Here is a 27,490-nt window from a genome sequence, read left to right as displayed (position 1 = left end):
AAATTGGTTCTTTTTTTTTTTTTAACCTATGAACAAAAAGAATATTATTTTTTAAGTGAATTAATAAAAATATGAAACATTTTTATATTTGGTTTGGTTAATCAATGAAATATAAATATGAAAAAGAAAATATTGTATAATGGTGATGGTTATGATGGTTAGGGGATGTTCTTTGACATAAGTAGAGTTTTCATATTTATTTACAGATATGAGAAATTACTGTCGTATAATTTATTTATTTATTATAGTATTATATATATATATATATATTGTATTAAAACATTATTTGTGTGTGTGTTTGTGTGTGATACATAAATTGATAGATAACAAATAATCCAAAATAATAAATTAATTATTTTGTTCAAAAAATTAATATTTTAATATAATTTAATATTATATTAATATTTTATTGATCAAAATTAACATTAATTATTAACAGTTAAAATAACGTTGCTTAATCTATAATAAAACGTAATGTCAAAGATTTTACAATTACAATTAACAATCAAAGATAAAATATTAGTGATAGTTAAATTAATAAATAATATGTGTCAATTATTATTCTTTTCTTACTTAAAAAAAAAAAAAAAAAAAAAATATTCATGTATTTAAAAATATTATTATAGTTATGACAATGAAATGACATAAGACTTGTTTGATTATATTTAACAATTTATTGTTTTAAACATTTCTAATTAATTTATTAAATATAATAAATATGAAAATTAAGTTACATGATAATGCAATATATAATATTGAAGGATTGCTGAATACTTAAAAAAAGAAAATGAAGACTTGATAAGTACTTCTACTTACAATTTGGTTACCAAGTGCTGGATGGAACAAGAATTCTCGAAATAAAGTTACGACGATGAACGAAGTGGTTGCGTTTAAACTGTGTTAACGAGTAAAATTTCAAGGACATTCGAGTTATCCTTCATATCTATCAAGGATACTTGTTAAACGTTACTATTTCTCATTTGGTATTTGATTTGATATTAAAACGTTTCGACGTATAATATTTCTTTATTTTTCATCAGTTTTTGAAACTAAACAAATTGATTTTCTTCTACGATAAATTGTGAATAAAAAAATAATAAAAAGTTTGAAGATTAATTTTCATGTTAGATTAATAAAAAAAAGTTGAAAAAAAGAAGATTTGAAAGAAAGATTTAATAGATACGCAGTTTATTCAGTAATTAACTATAGTAGTTGAGTAATGAAATAGTTACGACGAAGTTATTATGAATAATGTTAATAAATATTATTATTATATGTTAAATTCTACTATATTTAATTTCTATTTAAATTGTAACAAAATTTGTTTTATATTTAATTAATAAAAATGTTAATCTAATTTTATTCAATCATACATTCAATTATCATATTTAGTATGACGAAATTATTAATAAAGGAATAATGTTATATAAAAACACTAAAATACACACACTAAAATAATAATTATTTAATTAAAATTTAAAATAATAATAATAATGTAAATAATTCTTTTAATTTATATTTAATTTATAATTATATTTTAATATATTTTATATATTTTAATAATATTTATCAAATTTTATATTTTATTATTTATATTTAATTTATAATTATATTTTAATATATTTTATATATTTTAATAATATTTATTATATTTTATATTTTATTATTTATATTTAATTTATAATTATATTTTAATTTATTTTAATAATATATTTTATATATTTTATATTTTAATTTATATTTAATTTATATTTATATTGAATAATTATTTGATAAAATAATAATTATTTGTATTAAAATTTTATTGTTATAGGAACTAATATTTATGAATATAAGAAAAAATGAAACAGTTTGAATATTTTAAAGAATTAAAAGGATAAGATAATATCACAAATTTTAGTTAACAAGTTGGCAATCTTTTTAAGATCTTCCTTCTCTCTTGGCTTAAGTTTGTTTCAATATCTTCTTTAAACTTCAATAGATATATAGATACTATCGTTATATTTATCTTTCTCTTTATTTTATTTTCGTACGTTATCGTAGTGAGAAACTTGTTAAGAAAAATCAGATTCGTTCGGTATAAAATGATTTCTCTAAGTTTTCCTGATACGATAATTTCGAATAAGAAAATTTCTTTTTTTTGCTCATTATTATCAAGGACGTTGAAAAATAAGAAAAGATGATGAGAATAAAAAAAAAAAAACTTGATCAATTTTATCGTACATCTCTCGTTTAAGTTTATATTTGATGTTACTTTTTTTTTTATTTATTTTTCAATTAATTAATACGAAAGAGTTTATTAATATAATATTATAAATATAATTATATATAAATTTATATAAAATTATATAATTATATATATTTTAATATAATAATACAATAAAGCTTGTATAATAATATTATATAAATAGTTAATAAATATATTATATATAATAAGTTAATATAATAATATTATAATAATACAATTAAGATCTATATATATATATATATATATATATATATTTTAATTCCATGTATCCCGAAAGGGAATCATTATTTTAATAAAAAAAAAAAATAAAAATATATATATATATATATATATATATATATATATTTTAATATAATTTAATAATTTAATAATTTAATAAAATTATTTATAAAAATATATATATATATATAATTAATATAATAAAATTAAAATTATTTTTTTATTGTTTTTAATTTTTAATTATTATTTTTAAGAAAGATTGTTCTTTTATTTTTATTTTTTTATGAATTTTATATAAATTATAAAAAAATATAAATTGGTTTTTCTTTGTTCTTAAACATAGTTGAGGTTTGTTGAAAGATTTGTGTTAATGATATAGCATAATGTTAAGATAGGTAGTTTATTTAATGATAACGATAATGATGATGATGATGATGATGGTGATGATGATAATGATAATAATAATAATTCATATAACTGCTATGATATTTTTCTTCATAATAAATCATAAATAACATAAACGTGTTACAGAAAATGATTTTGCAAAAAAAAAAAGAATGTTTTACTACGATCATTTAATTTTCAAAGAACGTGGTTTTAACTGGCTGATTACTTTTTTATATGTTATCAAGTTGTTCTGATAAATCAGTTGAGAATATCGTTTAAAATGAAAGAATATTTATGAGAGAAAGAGAGAGAGAGAGAGAGAGAGAGAGAGAGAGAGAGAGAGAGAACGAGAAGAAAAATAATATTGCGTGCCGTTGTTTAATGTACTGGATTTCAAATAAAAGTCTACATTTTTTTCTACAAATATAACAGGGTGAATTCAGATACAGAAAACATTTTAAAATATAGGAACGTAATTTCATATAAATAAAAATAATTTTGAAAAAGGATTTATTATTTTCTTCTTTCATTTTTTTTTTTTAAATTTATTTCCTTTTTATTTGATATGAAATTAAAGAAAAAAAAAAAAAAAAAGAAGAAAGAAAAAGCAACGAATCAATTAAATTAACCACTGGTTGTTCTTTGATAAACAATGTAGAAAATGTTTTTCAAATAAATGAAGATATTTTTATTATTTTTATTTAAAAAAAAAAAAGAAAAAAAAACAGACGTAATTATAAAAACAACCGCGTGTTCGAAGGATTTAATTATGACTTTATAATTTATTAAATAAAAAAAAAAAAAAAAGAAGTTTGTGAGTATATTTTTACTTTTGAAATTATTCTTAGGCACGTGTAAAATAATAGACTCCCACACGAAGTTTAGGATGTTTTTTTCGGTTCATTTTATAATACGAATGAAATAACGTATGACGTTTCGTTTGAAAAATGTCTTTCTCAATTTCTCTCTTTCTCTCTTTCTCTCTCTCTCTCTCTCTTTTTATATTTCTTTTTTTAGAATTTATAATGTTCTTAAGCTCAGAGAATTTTGTTTTTCAAGATCAAAAGAAAATCGATCAAGTCTTTTTCCCCAGTAATCAGAAGCTTGTTACAAAATTGACGTAAAAGAAAATGTTAGAACTTCGTGAATGGCTTTTTCATAGAATTGTTTTTTTTTTTTTTTTTTTTCATTTTTTCATTTTGTACAAGAAAATAAGCGAAGTAAATGAGAAGAAGACATTTTTATTGAAATCTAATTTTGTTATTTGTTGAATTGATTTCTCGATCAATCGTTGATAGAATATCAAATATTTTCATGATTGTGAGATTGGTGATGGAAAATGAAAAAAAAAAAAGAAAAAAAAATTAATCCTTTATCTTTTTACTGAAAGTCACGTAAATCGATTTGTTTATACTCTTCTTTATTTTTTTTTTTTCTATTTAATATAATTTTTTCTACACAAATATATTTATTTTATGTTGCATATACATATTCAATGTTATAGAATTTAATTTAATTAATCAATTAAAAATAATTCCTTTTGTAATAATTGTAAAGTCTTATTTTGTGTAGAGAAATTTAGAAATTTTATATAAAAATTGTTCGTTTGTATTTTAAGGGTTGATATTTTACTTTACGTTACATACATTCATTTTAGAATTTAATTTAATTAACCAATAAAAAATAATTCCTTTTGTAATAATTGTAAAGTCTTATTTTGTGTAGAGAAATTTAGAAATTTTATATAAAAATTGTTCGTTTGTATTTTAAGGGTTAATATTTTACTTTACGTTACATACATTCATTTTAGAATTTAATTTAATTAACCAATAAAAAATAATTCCTTTTGTAATAATTGTAAAGTCTTATTTTGTGTAGAGAAATTTAGAAATTTTATATAAAAATTGTTCGTTTGTATTTTAAGGGTGGATATTTTTCGATACTTTAATTTACATACATTTATTCCATAAGTTCATGGTCAAATATTTTCTAGTTTCGTTTTACTTAAATGTTCTTTTAGTCAACAAAAAACAAAAACATAAAAAAAAACACACACACACACACACACATTGTAGGTTATAAATGTTTAAATCAAACGTATTGCTATTTTATAATTTTCGTTTTACGTAAGTTACGTTCTATCAACTATTTTTTTTTTGCATGAATCGAGTTACACCATTTTACGATTTCGTTGTACATAAGATATTTTTACAGTCGTACAAAAAAAAAAAAAAAAAAATAAAAAAATAAAAAAATAGAGAAAAAAAAAACAAAAATCAAAACGTAAGATTTGTAGAACTTTTTTTTTCTTCTTCATCAAAAAGGGTTGTATATTTTTTTTCCATAGTTTCCCATTAGACAAATTATTTTTGTTAAAAAAAAAAAAAAAAAAAAAAATTGACAAACTTACTTATTTTTTTGATTGAATATAAAAATGGTTGATTTGGTAGATGGCACAGTAAAAGTAGGAAGAAAAATATGAATATAAAGAGAAGAAGAATCGTTTAGGTTAACGTGCTTGCAAGCATCTACGAGGAAAACCCTCTTTTACCCACCCTCCCTTCTTCTCTCTACTTTGCTCTCTCTCTCTCTCTCTCTCTCTCTCTCTTCCTCTCTCTCTCTTTCTTGCTTTGGGATTAATATAGCCGAGTGTCGTGCGACGCGTTCTCTTCTTTGCATACCGAAAGTGGACCTCGAAGTTGGACCTCTGCTTCTACCACTATCCTCCTCACTTCCTCTCACCCTTCCTCCCTTCCTCTCACCCTTCCTCCCTTCTTTCCCCTTATTCTATGCGCTTATCTCCTCACGCGGAAATATTTATATACATATCTTCTACGAATATATATATATATATATTCGATGAAACAAAATATGTTTTCTTAAAATAAATAAAAATATAATACAACCCTTTTTCTATATAAAAAAGAAATATATATATATATATATACAAATAAAATATTATAAGAAACAAAATTTTTATAAAAATATAAGAACGACCAACAAATTTCACGTTTAGATTTTGAATAATAAAAATTCGAAATTAAACGTAACACACAAAATGTGTTTAATAAAATATAAAAAATAAAAAAATATAAAAAAAAATAAATAAAATAAATAAAAATGAATTTCGATCGAATTATCAAAACAAGAAAATAAATGAAAATAAAAAGAAGTAAAAAAAAAAAAAAAAAAAAAAAAAAAAAATAAAAAGAAAAGAAAATATTTTTCGTATCGTTGAAATGATAGGAACGAAAACAACGAGGTTAATGATTAGCGATCATATGACGAATGGATGATGCGTTTACATGTGTTTGTTTATATTAGTGTGCGTGGAACGTGCTTGGCCTCTGGCTTGTGTTGTTCACTGATGTGAAATTTAGCCCGTATTGAGAAGAGATATACATATATACATACACATAAAGAAACAAGGTGTATGCGCAGGCGTCCCTTACCTGGCGTTAAAAAGAACCTTTTACAGATCCTCTTTCTTCCACCTCCTCCTCCTTCTTCTCCTCTTCCTCACCCTCATCCTTATCCTCATCCTCATCCTCATCCTCATACTCATACTCATATCATACTCATACTCTTCGTATATTCTTATTCTTCCTCTTCTTCTTCTTCTTCTCTTCTTCAGTTTTATTCTCTTACTTTCTGTTCTGCGAAAAGTAAACTGCTAAGAAGTTGTTTACCCTGACTTTGTTCGCTTCATCGTGTTCCGTTGCTAACTCCACACTCCTCATTGTTCTTCCCAAAAAAAAAAGGAAAAAAAAATACAGAAAAAAAAAATATTAAACACAACAGACTTTGTTACTCTTACAATCTTCTTTTTATTCTTATTTTTTTTTTTTTAACGATCTTTTTTACACGAGTTTATTTACACCGTCATACAACTGTAGGTTTAGATGTATTTTTTATAATGGTAATAATAATTTTATCACTTTTTTTTTTTTAAACCATTTTTTTTTATTATTTTTATCATATGTCGATGTATATTTCTATATAAATTTATTTATAATATATTTAATCATATTTAATTAATTTTATATTTAATATAACAACTAACATGTGTCCCCAGTTTTGTATATTTTTTCTAATTTGTTTTTTTTTTCGTCAAAAAATTATTAATTTCAAATAATGTTAAATTAGTATAGTTTGAATTTAATTTATATATATATATATATATTGTTTATTGATAGAATTGAATTGTTTTAACCAATAGCGTTAATTGTTATTAGTTAACTTAATAAATAAACAAAATATATTAATTTCTCTTGTGAAAATAAAAAAAGACAAACATTTAGGATTTTAATTTAATTTTATGTCGTAACAAAAAATTAATAATTCCAAATAATATTAAAATAGTTAGTATAGTTTGAATTTGATTTATATACGTATATATATATATATATATATATTGTTTATTGATAGAATTGAATTGTTTAAAGCAATAAGGGTTAGTTGTTATTAGTTATATTAAATATACGTTTACGTTTCATGACCGTAATCGTTTAAATGGTGGAACGTGTACGTCCGGTACGCGTCTTCTTAATTCCGTCGAAGGATACTGGATGTGAAACCGCTAATTGACGGAATGAAGATAAAGAAAGAAAGATAGAGAGAATGAAAGAGAAAGAAAGATAGGAAACAATCCGCGTGACATGCAACAAGTCTAATTAAGAAAGATAAGACACCTATCGGTGATCGGCGTTTTAATAGCCGATCGAATCTGACCTTTCGTATCTCGTATTATCCTTATATATCTATCTCGTTCAAATCTATCCATCGATAAAATATAATACTGTATTTTTTATTACCTAATAATTCGATATCATATTCTTTATCGGATTTGTAGTATTGCAAAAAAATATAACATTATACTTTGTATGTTTAATAGTTTTCCTCTCTCTTTCTATTACTACTACTATTACTACTATCTTGTATCATGACAGACACCTATAAAATATTGACTTAATTGTCGTCATGGTACAAATTATTATTATAGTAGCCGAAAGGGAAGAAAACAAAATGACCCTGATCATTTGATAGAAAAAAAAAAAAAGAGAGAGAGAGAGAGAGAAAGATAGTACGGAATACAGTAGCTTTGTGAACTTGACACGACGACGAAGGGTGTGAGCTTTGCCTCGGAAGAAGATCGTTAATGCGAACTATACCCAGAATAAAGAGAGAGAGAGAGAGAGAGAGAGAGAGAGAGAGGAAGAAAGATAGTGAAGATCAAGTTGAAAAAATATATAAAGAAAAAGACAGTGAATGAGACAGAAAGAGAAAGAGAGAGAGAGAGAGAGAGAGAGAGAGAGAGAGAGAGTTAAGAAAAAAAAAGAAAAAGAAAATAGCGGGATAAAAAGGAAGAAGGGCGACCGGTTCAAAAGCAAGTTTTCGGTGGCCTCTTCGAACACATTCAAAGGAAATAAGGAGAAAGAAGTAAAAAGGGGAAGAGGGAAAGGGGAAGGGAGTGAGGTAAAAGGAGAGAAATACACGCCAGGGATGAGTAAGGATGCTGCAACTGACAGAAGAAGGATCGAACGCCCTGTAACACGATAAATCCTTCTTCGTCAGTTCCTTTACTTTCTCGTCCTTCAACCATCGAGTCCTTTGAGTTCTTCGAGTCCTTCGAGTCCTTCGACCTTGCCTCCAAATCTCTAGATACCCGCCTATCTTTTGTTATACGTGTAACTCCCCTGTTTTCTCTTCTCTTCTGACAACTACCACCAACCCTACGAGGTGCTTGTTATTCGTTGAAAAATACTTTTGTTTATTTTAGTTTGAGAAAATAATTCATCGAGACAAGTATTTTTTTATACTAGTATACTAATTGGAGTATGAGATAGTTTTTTATTTTTATTTCGAGGTTTTTTTGTTTTTATTTTCTTTTTTTTTGGGGGTGAATAGAAAAAATTGCCAATCAAAATCTCATATGTCGAATTATATGTATATGGGTTATATTATATTCTTGATGCGTGGGTATTTGTTTTATTAGTTTTTTTTATTTTTTTTTTTATGGTATTATAATAGGGAAAGGAAAATAATAGGATTAGATTGCGAAAAGATATATTTATGGTGTGATGTAATTTTTGTATTATTTTAATACTAAATCTATCGATTATATTTTATGTATTGATATTTCTACCTTCAAACAAATATAAAACTAGGACATTGATGATAATAATAAATATAGAAAAAATTTATTTTTATATTATATATAATAATTATATATTTTATATAATAATAAATATAAAAATAAATTATATATATATATATAATATAATAAATATAATATAGATTAAAAAATAATTAATATATTATTTTAAGTAATAATATTATATATAAAATAATTAATAATTATATATTTTATATAATAATAAATATAACAATAAATTTTATATTTATTAATAATAATAATAATAATAATAATAATAATAATAATAATAATAATAATAATAATAATAATAATAATAATAATAATAATAATAATAATAAAACCCCGTGTGGGTTCCGGGGTAGAATAGACCCAAGGTATTTTCTGCCTGTCGTAAAAGGCGACTAAAAGAATAACCCCAAAAAAATGGAGACAAGAAGTAAAAAACACCTCGGAAAAAAGCGGAAAAAAAATAATAATCATAATAATAAATGTAACAATAAATTTTATACTTATTAATAATAATAATAATAATAATAATAAATATAAAAATACTAATAATAATAAAATAATTACTTTTAATTAAATAGAAACGAATGATGCACATTTTTATACCATTTGATCAGAATTTTTATTAACAAAAATTACAGGAAAGTGAGTGATAGGTGTGGGTGTTAAATGTTTTTAGAGATTTTTGGGATAAAAAATGATTAATTTTTCAGTACATTCATTTATATTTTTCTTTCTGTTTTTGTTTAGTGATGAGAAAAGGAAGAAAAAAACAAGAATAAAAAAGGGTTGGATACCGGACGTAAATAATGTCCAGGAAGATAATCGATAGACGAGCCGCGACACGGTCTCGTAAAAGGGTCGAACCTCGCGTATTCGAGTAAAAAATTTGACGGCTACCTTCGTGGAAAGATTTATATGTTGTTTCGAGCCTTATCGAATTTCCTATCTGTAAGAAGGATGATGACGTCTTTTTCACTCTTTCAATCATTTTTTTTTTTACTCTTGATAACAGTGTGCGTATTCGTCGTCTATGATGAATTAACAGAGATGAATAATCAGCAAACATTGATCATTTTTATTTTGTTCGCATGATTTAATTTCTTACTCATTTCTTTACACGATAATTTCACGAAAAATGACGAGGATACATAATATATTAATTTTTTTTCTAGTAATTTAGAAAAATTTCTAAATATTATTCATATCAATACATATTCCTATTCCTAGATTCACATTTTTTTTTATATCGACGTTAATATAATAATATATTACAATATAATATTTATATAATAATATATTTATTTATGATGAATATATTATTTATTTATCATTAATATAATATATTAATTAATATAATAATATATTATAATAGAATAGAATATATTATAAAATTTAATGTAATTTGTATTAAATAAATTCTAATAAAAAAATAAAATAAATAATAAAAATTAAAATAAAATAATTCATATTATATTACATAATATATATTATAAATTAATATATATTACAATATATATAATAACATATTAATTAATATATTATATTTAATATATTAATATATTTATTTATGATAAATGTTATTTACCCTTTTCCAATTTTAATTTCTAATTAAACCAAATTTAGTCGAAACTTTCTACTGCAATAATTTTGTTTTTTATACAACAAACATTCAATTTCAATGATAAATAAAGGAAATAAATGATTATTTACTTTTTTATACGATTGAGATTAAATGTTTGTTAAAAAAAAAAAAAAGAAAATAAAGAACTGTAATAAGAAAAGCATATATATTTAACATTTATACGATAATCAGCCATTTAAATTATACAAACGTTTTCACGTATCTTTGACCGAGATTTACAAATTTATTTTTTTTATTTTTTTATTTCCTATTTGATAAATATTTATTGGGAAATAAAAAATAATGAAAAAGAAGACAAAAAAATAGATCGAACTATTTAATTACGTACAAAGTTGCAACCAATTAGGTATAACTATTATAAAAGGTGTGTCTGTGTGTGTGTGTATCTTTTAAATGACAAATGACATCTACTAACGATTATTATCTCAATAAAGAACGATAAAAAAAGAAAAAAAGGAGAAAGAAAATAATCGATAAAATATTTGTTTAATTTCAGGTAACATTTGCCAAAGATATAATTCCCCTTGTTTTTTCTTCTTCTTCTTCTTCTTCTTCCTATTTTTATTTTTTTATTTTTTTATTAACAAATAAAATTATAGAAAAGAAAGATAATAAATGTGCATGAGAGAATTATGAAATATAAATAAAAAGAAAAAGAAAATGAAAGAAAAAGTGTATTGGATTAACGTGTTTAAATTAAATTAAAAAAAAAAAAAATAAATAAAAAATTAGAAGGGGTAAATTTATAATACCACAAAGGTTATTGTGCTTGATGTTCGTCATGCAACATATTGCAAAAGGCAGGGTAGAATAAAATTGCGTTTTGTCGTGGTTTAACAGATAGGTCAACCTTTTATTGGCGCCAGTGCAAACTTAAACGACAATTCTGTTTGTTACCTATCAACTGAATTAACAATCGAGTTAAGTGAGTTTTGTATCATGCTATTATTCCTATATACAACTATTACTACTACAACCTTTTTCTTATTCTTCTTCTAATCGATGGAATTTAAGTATACTTATATCGATTCAACGTTGTTAGAGAAGAAACGAGATTAATCCGCATTGCAGACTTTTATATATCGTACGAGACTAGAATTTCAACGAATACATTTCTACGATTTGCCAAACCCAATAAGATTCATTCCAAATAATAATCAGTATACCAACTGCATATGCATTTGAATACATACTTTTTTTGTGGGGGGTGGGGCAGGAGGAGGAGGAGGAGGAGGGGGCGGAATTTTTTATTCGAATGAATTTTCATTTACATTTGTAAATTTAAATTCGATGTAATTATGTGAAAAGAATTTTAATTATAATCTTTAATTTAAATCTTGTCGAATAAGGTTTTTCTTTTTTTTAATTTCTTTTTTTTAATGCATTTAATTATTGTAATACATTATTTATTAATCTTTGATGCATGAGATTGATGCATTTTTCAAGATAATTAAATTATCCGTATTTTATTTGAAAGTTAAATTATTTATATATATATATATTTGGTGTGTTGAATTATATTATTACATAGGTGTTTAATTAATATGATACATTATTTATTAACAATTTGAGTACGATATTTTACAGAATAATTAAATATTCGTATTTTAATGTTAAAATGAATTTATACGATTGAATTTTATTATCGTAGTAAATTTCGACAATATCATTAACTATACATATATTACGATTCTACGAATAATAATTAATTTGTTGAACTATAGACAAAAATAATTGATATTTCATCTCATATACGATATTATGAAAAGATAAAATTAAAAAAATATTGCAAAAAAAATATATTTATTCGTCTTAACCGTAAGACGTATAAAGTATAATCCATACAAATATTACGATTCTACGAATAATAATTAATTTGTGAACTATAGACAAAAATAATTTATATTTCATCTCATATACGATATTATGAAAAGAGAAAATTAACAAAATATTGCGAAAATATATTTATTCGTCTAACCATAATATAATCCTATAAGAGAAGTACTTTCAAATTTCCCAGTAGGATCAACAATTCCAATTTGAAGTATGCAAACGCGTATATAAATCTTTACAAACCTCTGTGTATAAAATAAACTGACAACACACAACACATATGATTTTAAGGTTTATACATATTGCAATAAGTATTTATTAATCATTCAAATGTACCAATCAAAGGTGTACACTAATTACCGTGAAAACTGCATTGCTTTCATCGGCTTATAAATAAATCGTCGTTCGTTTTTTCAAAATAGGGTAATACAATATCATCCGTGTTTGCTTGTTAACGTTCTTGCTATTAGATGAACAGAACAATGAACCACCATCATCAATTAGAAACGACAATTATTACATGTTACAAACTTTAACATATTTTATATACATACGTTTTAATTAACCCAACACATAACAAATGCATAAACAATTTTATCAAAGGTATTATGAAATACATTGAATACTATACAAAGTATCATCATTATATTCCCAGTTTAATACTTTAACCATACGATATACGATCTCAATTAAAACGATACTAATTTAATTGATAAAATATGATCAACCGGAAATGGATACAACTAGTAACTTAAATAAAACACAAGAGAACACAAACAAAAAAGAAAGAAAAAATTAATAAACTATCATGTGGAATAAAACCAAGTTCGTGTAACATATTGTTATCATCAAAGTAAACCGGTTGTTATCGTGTATGAGAATGAGGGGGGGAAAAGGGGGGCTGAGTATGGTATGATAGGGTGAGGTGGGGGTGCGTGCGTAGAATTGGAGGGGTAATAAACATTATACTTAGAAAGAAGACTAACAAAAATAAAATAATAAGAATTAATGCAAACAAGAGAGAAAGAGAGAAAGAGAGAGATGGAGAGAGAGAGAGAGAAAGAGAGAGAGAGAGAGATGGAATGAAATAGCAGGAAAGCAACTGCAACTGCAACTGCAACTGCAACTGCATCGGCATCGGACGACTAGTCAGTCGTCTGGTTGCGGTTGATCTTATTCTTGCAAGAAAAAGATAGAAAGAGAGAAAGAGAATGTGTGTGTGTGTGTGTGTTTGTGTGAATGTGAATGTGAGTGAGATAGAGTGAAGTCGCGGGGAGTCTTACTCGTAAGAGATAGATCTGCTAGCTTGGCGCCAGCAGGTCGTGATGGAAACCGAGCGAAGGCCGCCTCGAGCATTTTGTGCTTTGCTATTCGTTCGTTTCTTCGTTCATTCCTTCATTCGTTCATTCGTTCATTCGTTCATTCGTTTTTTTCATTTGTTAGTATTTTCTATTCTTGAAAATACTTGAAAGATGATGAGCATAAATATTAAATTGCATATATGTATCAATGTGTGTATTATAACACATTTGTACGTGAATTATTCGTTCATTCGTTCATTAGTTTATTCGTTCATTAATTTATTCGTTAGTTCATTCATTACTTCATTCGTTCGTATTTTTTATTCTTAAGAATACTTTAAAGATTATGCGAATAAATGTTAAATTGCATGTAAATATCAACATGTATGTGCGTATTATAATACATTGAAATGTGTTATAATAAAATTTGAATTTGAATGAGACATATTTGAATGTTTGATTTGATATTTGATATTTTAAAATTGAATAATGGTTATATTATATTATTAACATATATTGTTTTCTATCACAATGTTAGCTGCTTAATTTTTACTCTATAATACGTTTTTTTTTTTTTTTTTTAATAAATATTTCTAATTATATTTACGAACAGTATATGTAAAAATACAACAACAACAACACAACAACAACAACAAAATATAACGATTCAATCTGCCGACATTTTTTTTTATATTTTTACTTATTTTTATCGTGAACAATTAAAATGATTAGTTTAAATAAAAGAAAACATATATATATATATATATATATATATATATATATATATATCATCTTAAAATAGTAATAAGATTTAAGTCAAATTTCATATTAAAAATAATATAATTTCTCTTTTATATAAAAACTAATAATAATAATTGTACATTTTATGCATTTTTATCACATTTCTTTTTTTATATACAAATTACAGAAAGCGGCATCGTTTGAGACTAAACATCGCGTGTTAGACTTTAACGTTAAATATGTTGAGAGAGAGAGATAGATAGATAGATAGAGAGAGAGAGAGAGAGAGAGAGAGAAAGTTGAAATGTCGCTAAACGATGCGAATCTATACGAATTGATGCGTTTATTTCCTTATCGCTTGCCTCGTTTCTATGTTTTGCTTTTTCTTTTTCTTTCTATCTATCTTCTTATCTGTCTCTCTTTCTCTCTCTTCCTCCCTCTCTCTCTCTCTCTCTCTCTCTATTTTTTTTTTCATTTTGATGTTCGAAAAGAAGAGCTCACTCACGGTATTAATGATAAAGTCTTCGCATGTTTTTTTAAAATAATAAAAAAAAGTCGATTGACAGAGAATTAAAATCATTTTTCATTACATGATCCGATTATTTATGCTTCTTCTTCTTCTTCTTCTTTTTCTTTTTCTTTTTCTTCTTCTTCTTCTTCTTCTTCTTCTTTGAATGGGTAAAAAAAGTTGTATGCTTTTTCTTTTTTTTTTACGAGAAAAAGATTTTCGCGATGCTACATTACTTTCTTTTCGTTATTATACTTGATAACTTTGTTGAGAAAGTTTTCAATGATACGATAGTAAGAATTTTTTATTTTTTATTAAAAAAAAAAAAAGCAAAAAAAAAACCAAAGAAAAGGAAAGAAATGAAAAAAAAAAGGGCTTTCTCGTTCGTGTGAATTTTTACAATTTACTTTGTATTTTATACTATATATTTTATTTAGTTTTATTAGAATAAATCGTTTGTTATACAATTGGAAAATAAATAATATAAATTTGAAAACTAAATAAAATAAATTAAAAAAAAAAATAATGACGCTAAATTTAAAAGTAAATGCAATAAAATTGAAAATAAATACAATAAATTTAAAAATAAATGAAATAAATTTAAAAATAAATAAAACTAAATAAAATAAATTTAAAAATAATGATACTAAATTTAAAAGTAAATGCAATAAAATTGAAAATAAATAAAATAAATTTAAAAATAAATGAAATAAATAAAATAAGTTTACAAATAAATAAAATAAATTTAAAAATAAATGAAATAAATAAAATAAGTTTAAAAATAAATACAATAAATTTAAAAGTAAATTTAAAAATAAATTAAAAAATAAATTAAAAAATAAATTGTGTATATTATAACATTGGTATCGAAAAGATAATGGTGAAAGAAAACGAATATGACAGAGTTTGCTATCTCTGTGTGTGTGTGTGTATGTGAGAGAGAAAGATAGAAAAAGAGAAAGAAAAAGAAAAAGAAAAAGAAAAAGAAAAAGAAAAAGAAAAAGAGAGAGGACGTAGGTAGGAGAGTTGATAATAGATCTCGAAGGAAAAGTTTAAATGTAAGAGAGTTAGGTTGGTGGGTACAAGGTGCGTCGGCGAAACGGATAGGTCAGCTTGGCGCCATCGGGTCGTTTCAAGCCAAGCAAAAGACGAAGGCCGCAATGTTGTTCAGTTTCCTATTCTATCGTTCATGCAATTTTACTGCTCCTTTGTTACACCTATCCATCGGTATTACCTTCTCTCCCCCCTTTCACCTTTTCGTATGAGAATGACGTTTTAATTCAAACCTCTTACGTTCAATTTTATCCTCTTTTTTTGTTTTTCTTTTTCATCCTGATATTATCGTATTTGGAAATAAATAATTATCAAATTATTATTAAATGTATTACATTTAAATATAACAATGTAATAAATATATTATATATATATATAATATTGATTTTAATATTATATTTTAATGTTTTAATTTATTTTGATAATGTTAATTAGAATTATTGTGTTTTATATTTGATTCCTATTTTTTTTTTTTTTTTTTTTTAAAGGGATACTTTAAAGTATATACAAATATAATTATTTTTTAAAACGTTAATAAGAATTATTTGATAATTAATTTTTTTTTTTTTTTTAATTTACAATAAGTTTTATACTTAATTTTGATTTTATTTCTTGTATAGATAATTAAAAATATTATTCTTTCTTTTTTAAAAAGTATAATTATTGACTATAAAGTTAATAATAATTATTATATTTCATATTTGATTTTTATTCTTTATTTAGGGATACTGTAAAATATTATTTTATTTCTTTTATATAATAATATTATTATTTCCATAATATTAATAACAATTATGTTGTTATATTTGATCAAAGGAAAGTTCGTATCGATTTAAAAAATACGTGTAAATATTCAATATATATATATATATATATATATATATATATATATATATATATATATATATATATATTAATAATTTATTATTTATTTATCTACTGTCTATATTAAAAAAAAATAAAAAAAATAAAAAAATAAAAATAATGAATCAATTACCTTCTATTAGATACGAAAAAATATTCCACAAAAACCACACACAAACGATAATTAAAATCATTATCAATCATAGAAACGAATGAATGAATCGATTAAATTTGATTTCTATCAATATATTAGATCATTTAACTACACTAAATGATTTAATTAATTTTCTATTTGAATGCAAATATAATGTTTATTATATCACCAATTGATAGAGATCTAATCGTATGGTGTTTCCAATGAAGTTCAACTTTAGGTACACATATATTTGTTCGATTTTAGATAAAACGCGTTTGTCTTTCGAGTTTATATTGCGAGCAAGCGAGCAAGCGAACAAGCAAGCAAGCAAGCAAGCAAGATAATTAAATGGAATTATTAATTAGCTCGAGTAATTGGCACAATGTTATACTTGAAAGCAGGAATGGAGGGTTCCGAGATGGGAGGGAGTTAGGGAGGAAATTCTCATTTCTATTGTGTTACCCAGAGACTATGTTTGATTGGTTAAATATATATATTCATTCGCGTACGCGTTAAATCATTTCCCAAAATTACGTTATTCGTATTATACTAACACAAATACACACATACACACATATTGAAATAACGAAGCTGAGATCTATAATAATAAGAGAGAGAGAGAGAGAGAGAAATAGAGAGAGAGAAAATGTGATCGTATTTTTTATTATTGCTTTTTTCATTCATACGAAATAATTATTTGTAGTTTTCAAACACACATACATAAAATACGATTATTTTACAAATGTCGATTCTTACGTCAGAATTTTCGTCAATGTATTGCTTACGCATTCGATCATTCTTTAAATTGTCCTTGATAAATATATATATATATATATATATATATTTGTTGATTTTTTGTATTTAAACGATATGATTTTATTCAATTATGTATTTACGTAATATAATATATGTACACTTATTAAAATTATATTTTATCTGTCATTGATATAATATATTTATTTTCATTTAAACAATACGATTATTTGTTTCATATATTTTGTTCGTGAATGAATATTTAAAATCCTTTTCTTTCTTTTTCTTTTTTTTAAATATTTCAAATATTCTTTAATTTCTTTTTTTTTTTTTTTTCTTTTAAATTTATGCAAAATTATTTGTATCAATTTACCATTGAAGATTTTTAAATCATTATTCATTTTTGATACGATTACAGTGAAAATAAATACATAAATTGAAAATGTAGATTTTCGAAAATTTATGAAAAAGAATTTATGAATAATTGTTAAAAAATGTCTGTGTCTGTGTGTGTGTTTTTTTTTCTTTTTTTTTTTTTTAGTATAGCATTTTAAAGCAAGTCAGAAATTCGTCCTTGGTTCGATCGTTAAGAAATTGGATGAAAGCCAGAATAATTCTTATACGTTTTGCATTTTAGATTATTATTATATATAGTGTAAACCTTTTTCTTTCTCTCTCTCTCTCTCTCTCTCTCTTACACTTTTTCATTTTGTTACTTCCGTTTTTTCGTTTTAGTATGGTTTTGTAAACGTATTTGTAAGTGAGAAAATATGTCAGTCAAGATTCATGGAAAAATACGATACGGGTGTACTCGGTAAATTTCCTACGTGGTTTCTGGTTTTATTCCTCGACAAAAAAGAATAAAAAAAAAAAAAAAAGTGAAAAAAACCCCATGCTAATTAGTTCGTCGACGATGTGATTCCTCGTTTTTGTTTTTGTTTTTTTTTCACAGATGAATTAGTGCATTTTATGATCACCATTCTGTTATCTCTCTCTCTCTCTCTCTCTTTTCCTCTCTTATCTAATTTTTTTTTTTTTCATATTTTTTCCTTCTACGAACGATTAATAATTATGAGAAATTTCAACTGCAATATATTTAAATTCGATCAGATATCAAATGAATTTCTTTTACTATTATTAAGAAAAAAAAAAAAAAAGACAAAAAATGAATAATTTAATATTATCTAGTATCGTATCAGAATTGGTTACACTTATCTTCCTTTTTTTTTTTTTTTTTTTTTTTTTTTTTTTTTTTTTTTTTAAATAAATTTGCATAGATCGTGACGATGATTTATATTCAAAGATACAACTCGTTAACACCATCCTCTTTACCCCATGAAAAATATTTATTTTATTTTCTTTCTTTACGTATAATTTACATATTATATTCTTTGTTGTTTAAATTGTGATTTTACTTAGATATAATTTTACTAGATACTTATGATATATTATACTTTTAATATAATTACATTTTATATATATTTTTTTATAATTTTATATAGTAATTTATTATATTAATTTATTCTAATTATTAATTTATTATATACTTGACTCTTACTTAATTTATTATTAATTAATTATTATTATCTTAATATATATAAATTACGTGTCACGTTGTTTGTCCGCAATGGACTCCTAAACTACTGAACCGATTTTAATCAAATTTTGCACACTGTGTGCAGTATCATTCAACTTGAAAGATAGGATACTTTATATCTCAATTTATAATCGCAATATTTTTGTATTAATTCATTGACTTAAAGACGTGTGTATCGGACTGATTGTAAGCCACAGCAACGCGTGGTGGAGTACTCCCTTAGTTTTATATAATAATTTATGTAATATTTTTCTAATAGTAATTCTATATATTATTATAATTATATACAATATGCAAAAGTATTTTTATCAACATAATAAACATCTTTATATAAAAAAAAATATATATATATATATATATATATATATATATATATATATATATATATAAAATATATTTATAAGTTATATATCAATATAATTTTTTCAATGTAATTCATTTTATTTTTATTCTTTTTTTTTCTTTCTTTTTAATTTAAATTGTTCTTCAATGAATGGTAATACAAATTAGAATAAATTGCAATATATGGAGAGATTTTATTGTCACCATAAAATCCCCATAATCCAATGATTCATTAACTACGACGACACATATATATAAATACACACACACACAGATACACTTTATATTCTCTTCCTGATCAAACAAAGCTAGACACGCGATCAATACGCCAACGTGAGTCACTATTTCTAAACAATATTCCGATTTATTTCTATATTCGAAAGATTTTCTTATTATTTTTTTATTAATTTTTTTTTTTTTATTTAATTTTTCTTTTTTTAATTTGTTTCATGACATTTAATTAAACCTTTTGAGACTATTACGAATTGACTTTGATAAGAAAATAACTTCAATTATTATTCTTTAGTCCTTTTTTGTTTTTTTCCTCCTCCCTCCTTTTATACCTTTCTTCCCTTTTTGATTTTCACCCTTTGTAGAATTCACGATAATTGGTTTGGTTGTAAAAATTATTTACTAACACTACTATCACCACTACCATCACAGTAACAACCCAACAGTATAAACCATTTTCCAATAAACTACGTCGTTGTTAAAATCTTTCCACTTCCCTGAACATAATCTATTAAAAATAATAATAATAATAATAATAATAATAATAATAATACACGGTGGTATCAGGGCTGTCTAATTATTTTGGCTTTTCTCAGTAAAACCCCTTAAACAATATAAATAAAGAAATATAATAATAAATAAAACTAAAATAAACGTTTAATTAATTTTCTTAGCTAATGAGTCTATCTATTTATATATTTTTAACGTTCATCATTTACCGAACTTCCTGCTATTTTCTATGGGGTTTTTATATTCTTTTTCTTTTTTTTTTTTTTTTTTTTTTTGTTGCGTTCATAAAGCTATTATATTTCAGTCGCATTACTTGCTCCACTGAGCTGAATATTAGACACCCCCATCTTTTACATTTTTTTTTTTTAATTTTTTTTTGTTTTCTATGCAAATGCAATAACTTTGTACTATCTCTCTTTAATAGTAATAGCAATCTTTAATTATTTTATTACCTAGAAATAATATCTATAATCTTATTATTATTATTTTGTCTAAAATTAAAATAATTTACGTAATATATATATATATATATATATATATATATATATATAAATGATTGGAGTTTGTAAAATGAGCGAAGAATAGAAAAAAAAAAAAAAAATAATAATTAACAGTTATCGGTTGTAAGTCACGTAGGAAGTGACTTACAAAGAATAAAAATATGTTACTAAAAAATTATATAATAATATAATATATTTGCAAGTACTTCTTGAAAATAAGAAAAGAAAAAAACAAGTAAATAATTTCTAATAAATAATAAATTATTCTGTGTGACCAAAATCAAGAAATAAATAAGTTAGAAATTACGAAAATGCAAAATTAATAAAATATTGATTAATTAATAAAAAAAATTATAATATTATTACTAATATTAATAAATTATAAATAATATTAATAATAAATAATATTAATAAAATTTAATTTCATTAGTAAAGAAAATAAAATAATAGAATTGTTAAATCCTATTATTGAATTATTAAATAATTTAATTAATAAATTAAATAATAGAAGAATTTATTAATTAAATTATTCAATAGATAATAATTAAATTTATTTACTATAATTATAATTTAAATAATATTCATGATTTATATTATTAAATTAAATTAAATTAAATTAATTTCTAAATAAATTTAATTAAATTAATTATTTAATTTATTTAGAAATTAATAGATCCTATTATTGTATCATTAAATAATTTATAATTAATAAATCTTATTATAAAATTTCTAAATAATTTATAATTAATAAAGAATCAAATTAGAAATTAAAAACGATCTATAATGGGTTCAAATAAAATATATTAAATATATTATTGTAGAAACGTACTGTATTTTAAATTATGTTAGACGTTCTGATAAGGGCGAATGTACCCTTTAGAATCGATTCCAACCAATGCTATGACATCCTGTCGAATATAGAATTTATTATCGTGGATGTTTTCCAAGGATAAAAAAGTAGAAGATAAAAATATCTGAAGACATCCTTCTACGATCATAGATATTCCATAATTTGCATTATATAAAACGGTTCAACGAACCGATCGATCACGTTCCTACCGAAGATTTTATTTTTATCAACAATTTTCATCTCTCTCTCTCTCTCTTTCTCTCTCTCCTCTCTCTCTATTTCTTATTTCTCTCTGTTTTCTTTTTCGTTTTTAATAACAGCCGACGTTTTTTAACAAGAAAAAAAAAATTATTATTGAAAATATTTTATTCATACAAACGCGTCGTACGCTAAAAATAATCTTTGTTCTTGTTGTTGTTGTTGTTGTTTTTTTTTTTACGATGCAAATTAAAAATCATTTTTTCATTTTTTTTTTTAAATTTTATTTTCCATATTTAAGGTTGGAATTTAATTGAATTTGATGAATTCAACTTGGCGGTTAAACGTGGTGAATCCGTTCGAATGAAAATTACTGGAATAAAATGTTTAAAAAAAAAAAATTTTTGTTTGACAACATCGAAAAATTGACAGCGTCATTTTTTTTTCTCCATAATTGCATTATTATTTTGACGGTAATAATTTGAACAAATTATGACGAATATTTTGAGTTTTATTGATTTTTTTTTTTTCAATTCTAATTGAAATGTCAATAAAATGTTACTACTCGGAAAAATTGGAAATAAAATGAAAAATCAAATCGAAATTATTCTGATTTGATAAAATGTTAAACAATTTAGAATAAAATTAGGTATCTGTAAACGCAAAATTACATTTTCATTTTATTTTCATATACATTATATATTTATATAAATTATAGTTCTTTTTTTTATTTTAATATTATTTTATAAATATAATTATAATTAAATTAAATTATAATTATAAAAAAATTAATAAATAATATAGTAATATTTAATAAATTTAATAATATAATTAAATGATATAATTGAATCAAATTAAAATTGAATATATATATATATATATATATATATATATATATATATTTAAATTATACAATTAAATTAGAAAATTACATTATACATTTATTATAAATTATATAATTAAATTGTTTTAATATTTTTATATATAAGTATTATAATTTATTTTTTTTATGAACTATAATATCAAATTTTCGTAAGATTGTATATTGCAGAATATATTTTAATAATAATAGTATAAAGAAAAGAAAAAATAATACAATATTACTCAAGATAAATTATTGATAAGAAAAAACAAATATATATGATAAGTTTTATTATGACGCATTTAATATTATTGCGCGTCATTAACGTAACATCTATGATTGAACTAATCAAATAACAATAATTTTCATAATATTTATTTGTTTATATTTGTAAGAATGCATTTCCTTTTCTTTTTAATCCGTCTCTTTTTCTTCGTCACACATTCCTCGTATTTCTACGAATGAAACATTCGAATAGTGTATGCATGCATATACATATAAGTATGTACATATATAGGATAGTATATCTATGCACTTATGTAAGTTCTTACTCGTAACAGTTTGGGACTATGTAGCTACATGGTAACCTTAATTGATTGGAAAATTTAATTAAAACCGACAGTTGATGGTTACTACGACGTGACATCTATCCTTCCTAAAGCTCGTTCAAATCTATCACGAGTTGCTATTAAATGGACCAATGTTTATAACTAATTTATTAGTAATTTACAAAAACGTTAGAAAAAAAAAAACAAGAAATTACTTAGGATAAAATTGACAAATAATAATAATATTGAAACGAAACTAAATTATAATTTTATATATAATATTTATAAAAGAACAATCATTATGTTCGTACAATGTTAAAAAAATAAATAAATAAATATATATATATATATATATATATATATATATATATATATATATATCTTTGGATTTATATAAATTAGTAAAATAAAAATAATATATAGAAGAAAGTAAAAAATATATAATAAATAAATAAAAATAAATTATTATTTCATGTATTTATAAAATCAATCGTAGTGTTTGTAGAATATTAAAAATATATAAATATCTTTTGATTTATATATTAATTAGTAATATATAAAAAATAATGTGTAGAAGAAAATAAAAATTATATCAAAAATATAAAAAAATTAAAATTAAAATAAATTATAATTTCATATATGTATATTTATTAAATCAATCGTATTGTTTGTAGAATATTAAAAATATATATATTAAATTTATAATATTATTATTATTAAATTAATTTATATTATATAATTATATTTTTATAATTATATTATATATGTTTATAATAATATAATATAATAATATAATAATATATATTTACTATAATTATATATTTTTTTATTAATAATAATTGTATTATAATAATAATTAATATATATTAATAGTATATAAATATAATATATATATATATTAATATAATTATAATTTTATATATATTTATACATTATATATAAATATACATAATAATTATGATATATTAATAATATATTACTATTATTAAATTATTATTATTATTATTAATATTAAAGAGATATCTATATCTTTGAAATAATATAAATTAGTAAAATAAAAAAATAATATGTAGAACAAAGTAAAAAATAATATAAGAAATAAATTAAAAATAAATTATATAATTTTACAATCTAAAACCAATCATAAAAATTCGTATAAAAATTTAAAATACGTATATTTTGATTTATATTAATTAATAAAAAAAAAAAAAAAAACAAATAATCATTAAAAAATATAATCACATTCGTTATAATTGACATTAAAAGTTATAATATCCGAATATTAAATTTTATATGTGTATATACAAAAGAAAATTAAAAAAAATTAAAGAAAAACAAACCATGGAATTCGTTCAAACTACTTGCCGAGTCATTATCTATGAAATTTGTGGTAGGAAGCGAATGGTTCTGCAAATTGATGAAAGAGGATCCCATATAACTCATAGACAGAAGGTATACAGAAGAGGTTCTTCTTCAACAAGTGCTGAAGGAAAGGGCACTCAAAACCCTTGTGCACCTTACTTCCTATCTCGTTTACACAAGACTTGAGGTTTTAAAGACGTGTCGTAACTTGGTACACCTATGAATGTAAATGAATATACCTACACATACATACATACATACATACATAAATATATGTATTATATTTATAATGTACACGTACACATTGACAGTGCAAATTTATTTGAGTAAACACGAGCTAGGGTAACTTTTTCTAAATCATTTTTACTTCAATAGAAAAGAAAAGAAAAGAAAAAAAGAAAAAGAACATTTTCAATAGCAAGATTTTGTACATGTATTTAATTAATTATTAATTTTATGAATAATATATATATGAATTAATAATGAATAAAATAAAAAAGTGAAAGAGATAGTTTGTTCAGGGAGTTCGTTAAACTATGAAGAATATATTAAAATACTTGTATTAAGTTATTAATTAGAATCACAATTAGAAAGTTTCTTTTCTTAGGATCATCGCGTGAGATATGGGAACACACATACACACATAAAGTATAGTTGTCAGCTGTTATTGTATTTATTTATTGTAGATCATTTTAATAGAAAATAGGAAGTTTATTTTATTCGATAGACAAAATGATAATGATAAAATTTAATTATATATGATAATTATAAATAATGAACATTTATTTCAAATAATTTAAAACTATAACACACACACATGTGAAAATAAAAGTTTCTTTAGGTATAAATAAGACGTTTCTTTTTTCAAATTGATAAGATTAAATGAAAAATCTCGTTGTAAAACGTTTTTCAAGAAAATGAAATATTCTCATATGAAGAAGTCAAAGGTATTATAATTAAAAAAAAAAAAAAAATTATTAATTGGGGGTATAGAAGTGAAAAGATACGATATAAAAGATTAAAAAATGAAACTATACTTTCTCATTTTTCTCCCATGTGTTTCTTTTGTAATTAAATAATTTAATTAATTTAATAATTAATTAAATTAATTTTTTTCAAAAAAGAATATCAATAATAAATTGAATATAAATTAAAGAAATTTTATATTTGTATTAAATATATGACATTAAACATAAATAAAAAAATATATATATTTATTATATATTATTAATATTACAATTATATAATATATAATATATTTTATATTTTATAAATATATATATAATATATAATTATTATATTATAAATTTAATTATAATTAAATATAATTATAAAATGATTAAAATAAATATATATATATTTACTTTATAAATTATGTATAATATATAATATATTTTATATATTATTAATATTATATTATAATTATAATATTTTCTATTAATTATATTATTTATATATTATTAATATAATATTATTATATTTATATTATTAATATATATATTAATAATTAAACAAATTTTAATATTTATATTAAATTCGTTTTACAAAGGCAACTAACGTTTCTTCACATCTTTAAGATAAAATTAACATTGTAAAATGAAATTAAGAAAAAAATATATTAAATAAAAAATAAGGAAGAAAGAGAGAGAGAGAGAGAGAGAGGAAGATTGAAATTAAATTAACCTAAAGTTCTTTTTTTTTTTTGTATTATTTAGGCCTGCACTTGCGGAGCATCGAGGAGCCGAGGATGACGGCGGAAACGGCAGCTCCTTGTCTGCAGGGGGTGCAAGGGGTGCAGGGCGTTATGGCGGCAGGTCAGGGTATGTTGCAACAGGTGCAAGATGGAAAATCAACGGGTAGTTATTACACCTCAACTACGACCGTATACGATCCGGAATATGCACGAATGGAAGCTTGGTTGGACGAACACCCTGATTTCGTCAATGATTATTTTCTCAGGTTTGTTTTACAAATCAAATTCTCTTATAACACTCTTATATTTATTTTTTTATTATTTTATTCTTTAACTTTAATATTAGCGTGAATTAAAAGTTCGTGCAGGGTTTTATTTTTTAAATCATTTTATATGGACTTCAAAAAAATCATTGCAAGTATGCGAAACAAACTCAATGAACCTACAAATGTTTTATTCATTCTAATAATTATTTTATTTTGCTTACTTTATTATTACTTATTATTTATTTATTTTTTTTTTCTACGAACCACCTTCCCACTCCCACCCTGCGATAGATAAGATCGAAATATTCAAAAGAATTAAAGTTTATTCTTTGATAAACACAACTTTTCAAAAATATATAGTATTTATTACTAATTTATCAAAGCTGTAAGAATAATTTCAAATATTATGATTGTATAGGTAAGATATCTATGAGATATGATTGCACATTGATTATTCCCAATAGAGTACTTACTTATAAGTCCCAAGACCGAGTTGGAAGGTACAATAGTTGTGGGCGTATCTGAATTATGTCGATACGAATATTAATGGTTCCTGTTTAACGCTTGGGTTTTATAATAATGTCGATGTGTGTGTGTATATATATGTATAATACATTCCACCTTATCCTTATTATCATAAAATTATTCGGAAACGATGTGAAACCCGATAGTAAAAGCGA

At 22.5% G+C, this 27,490-nt stretch overlaps 1 protein-coding gene across 1 annotated transcript in view; it reads left to right on the top strand.

Moving 5' to 3' along the window:
• LOC107070339 (dual 3',5'-cyclic-AMP and -GMP phosphodiesterase 11) overlaps window positions 1-27,490 on the top strand; it is a gene marked incomplete at its 5' end in the record, with an annotated part of 89,615 nt that overhangs the window by 49,471 nt on the left and 12,654 nt on the right. Inside the window, one exon of the mRNA XM_015328441.2 lies at window positions 26,567-26,810. Within this exon, the coding sequence (XP_015183927.2) occupies window positions 26,567-26,810 (244 nt within the window). The remainder of the gene's footprint in view (window positions 1-26,566; window positions 26,811-27,490) is intronic.

The sequence above is a fragment of the Polistes dominula genome, unplaced genomic scaffold (genome assembly GCF_049000335.1).
Source record: "Polistes dominula isolate Pdom_NZ unplaced genomic scaffold, Pdom_raw_medaka contig_18, whole genome shotgun sequence".
In the NCBI taxonomy this organism is placed as follows: Eukaryota; Metazoa; Arthropoda; class Insecta; order Hymenoptera; family Vespidae; genus Polistes; species Polistes dominula.
The sequence above is the reverse complement of the archived record's forward strand: the minus strand, read 5'-3'. Positions and strand labels throughout refer to the sequence as shown.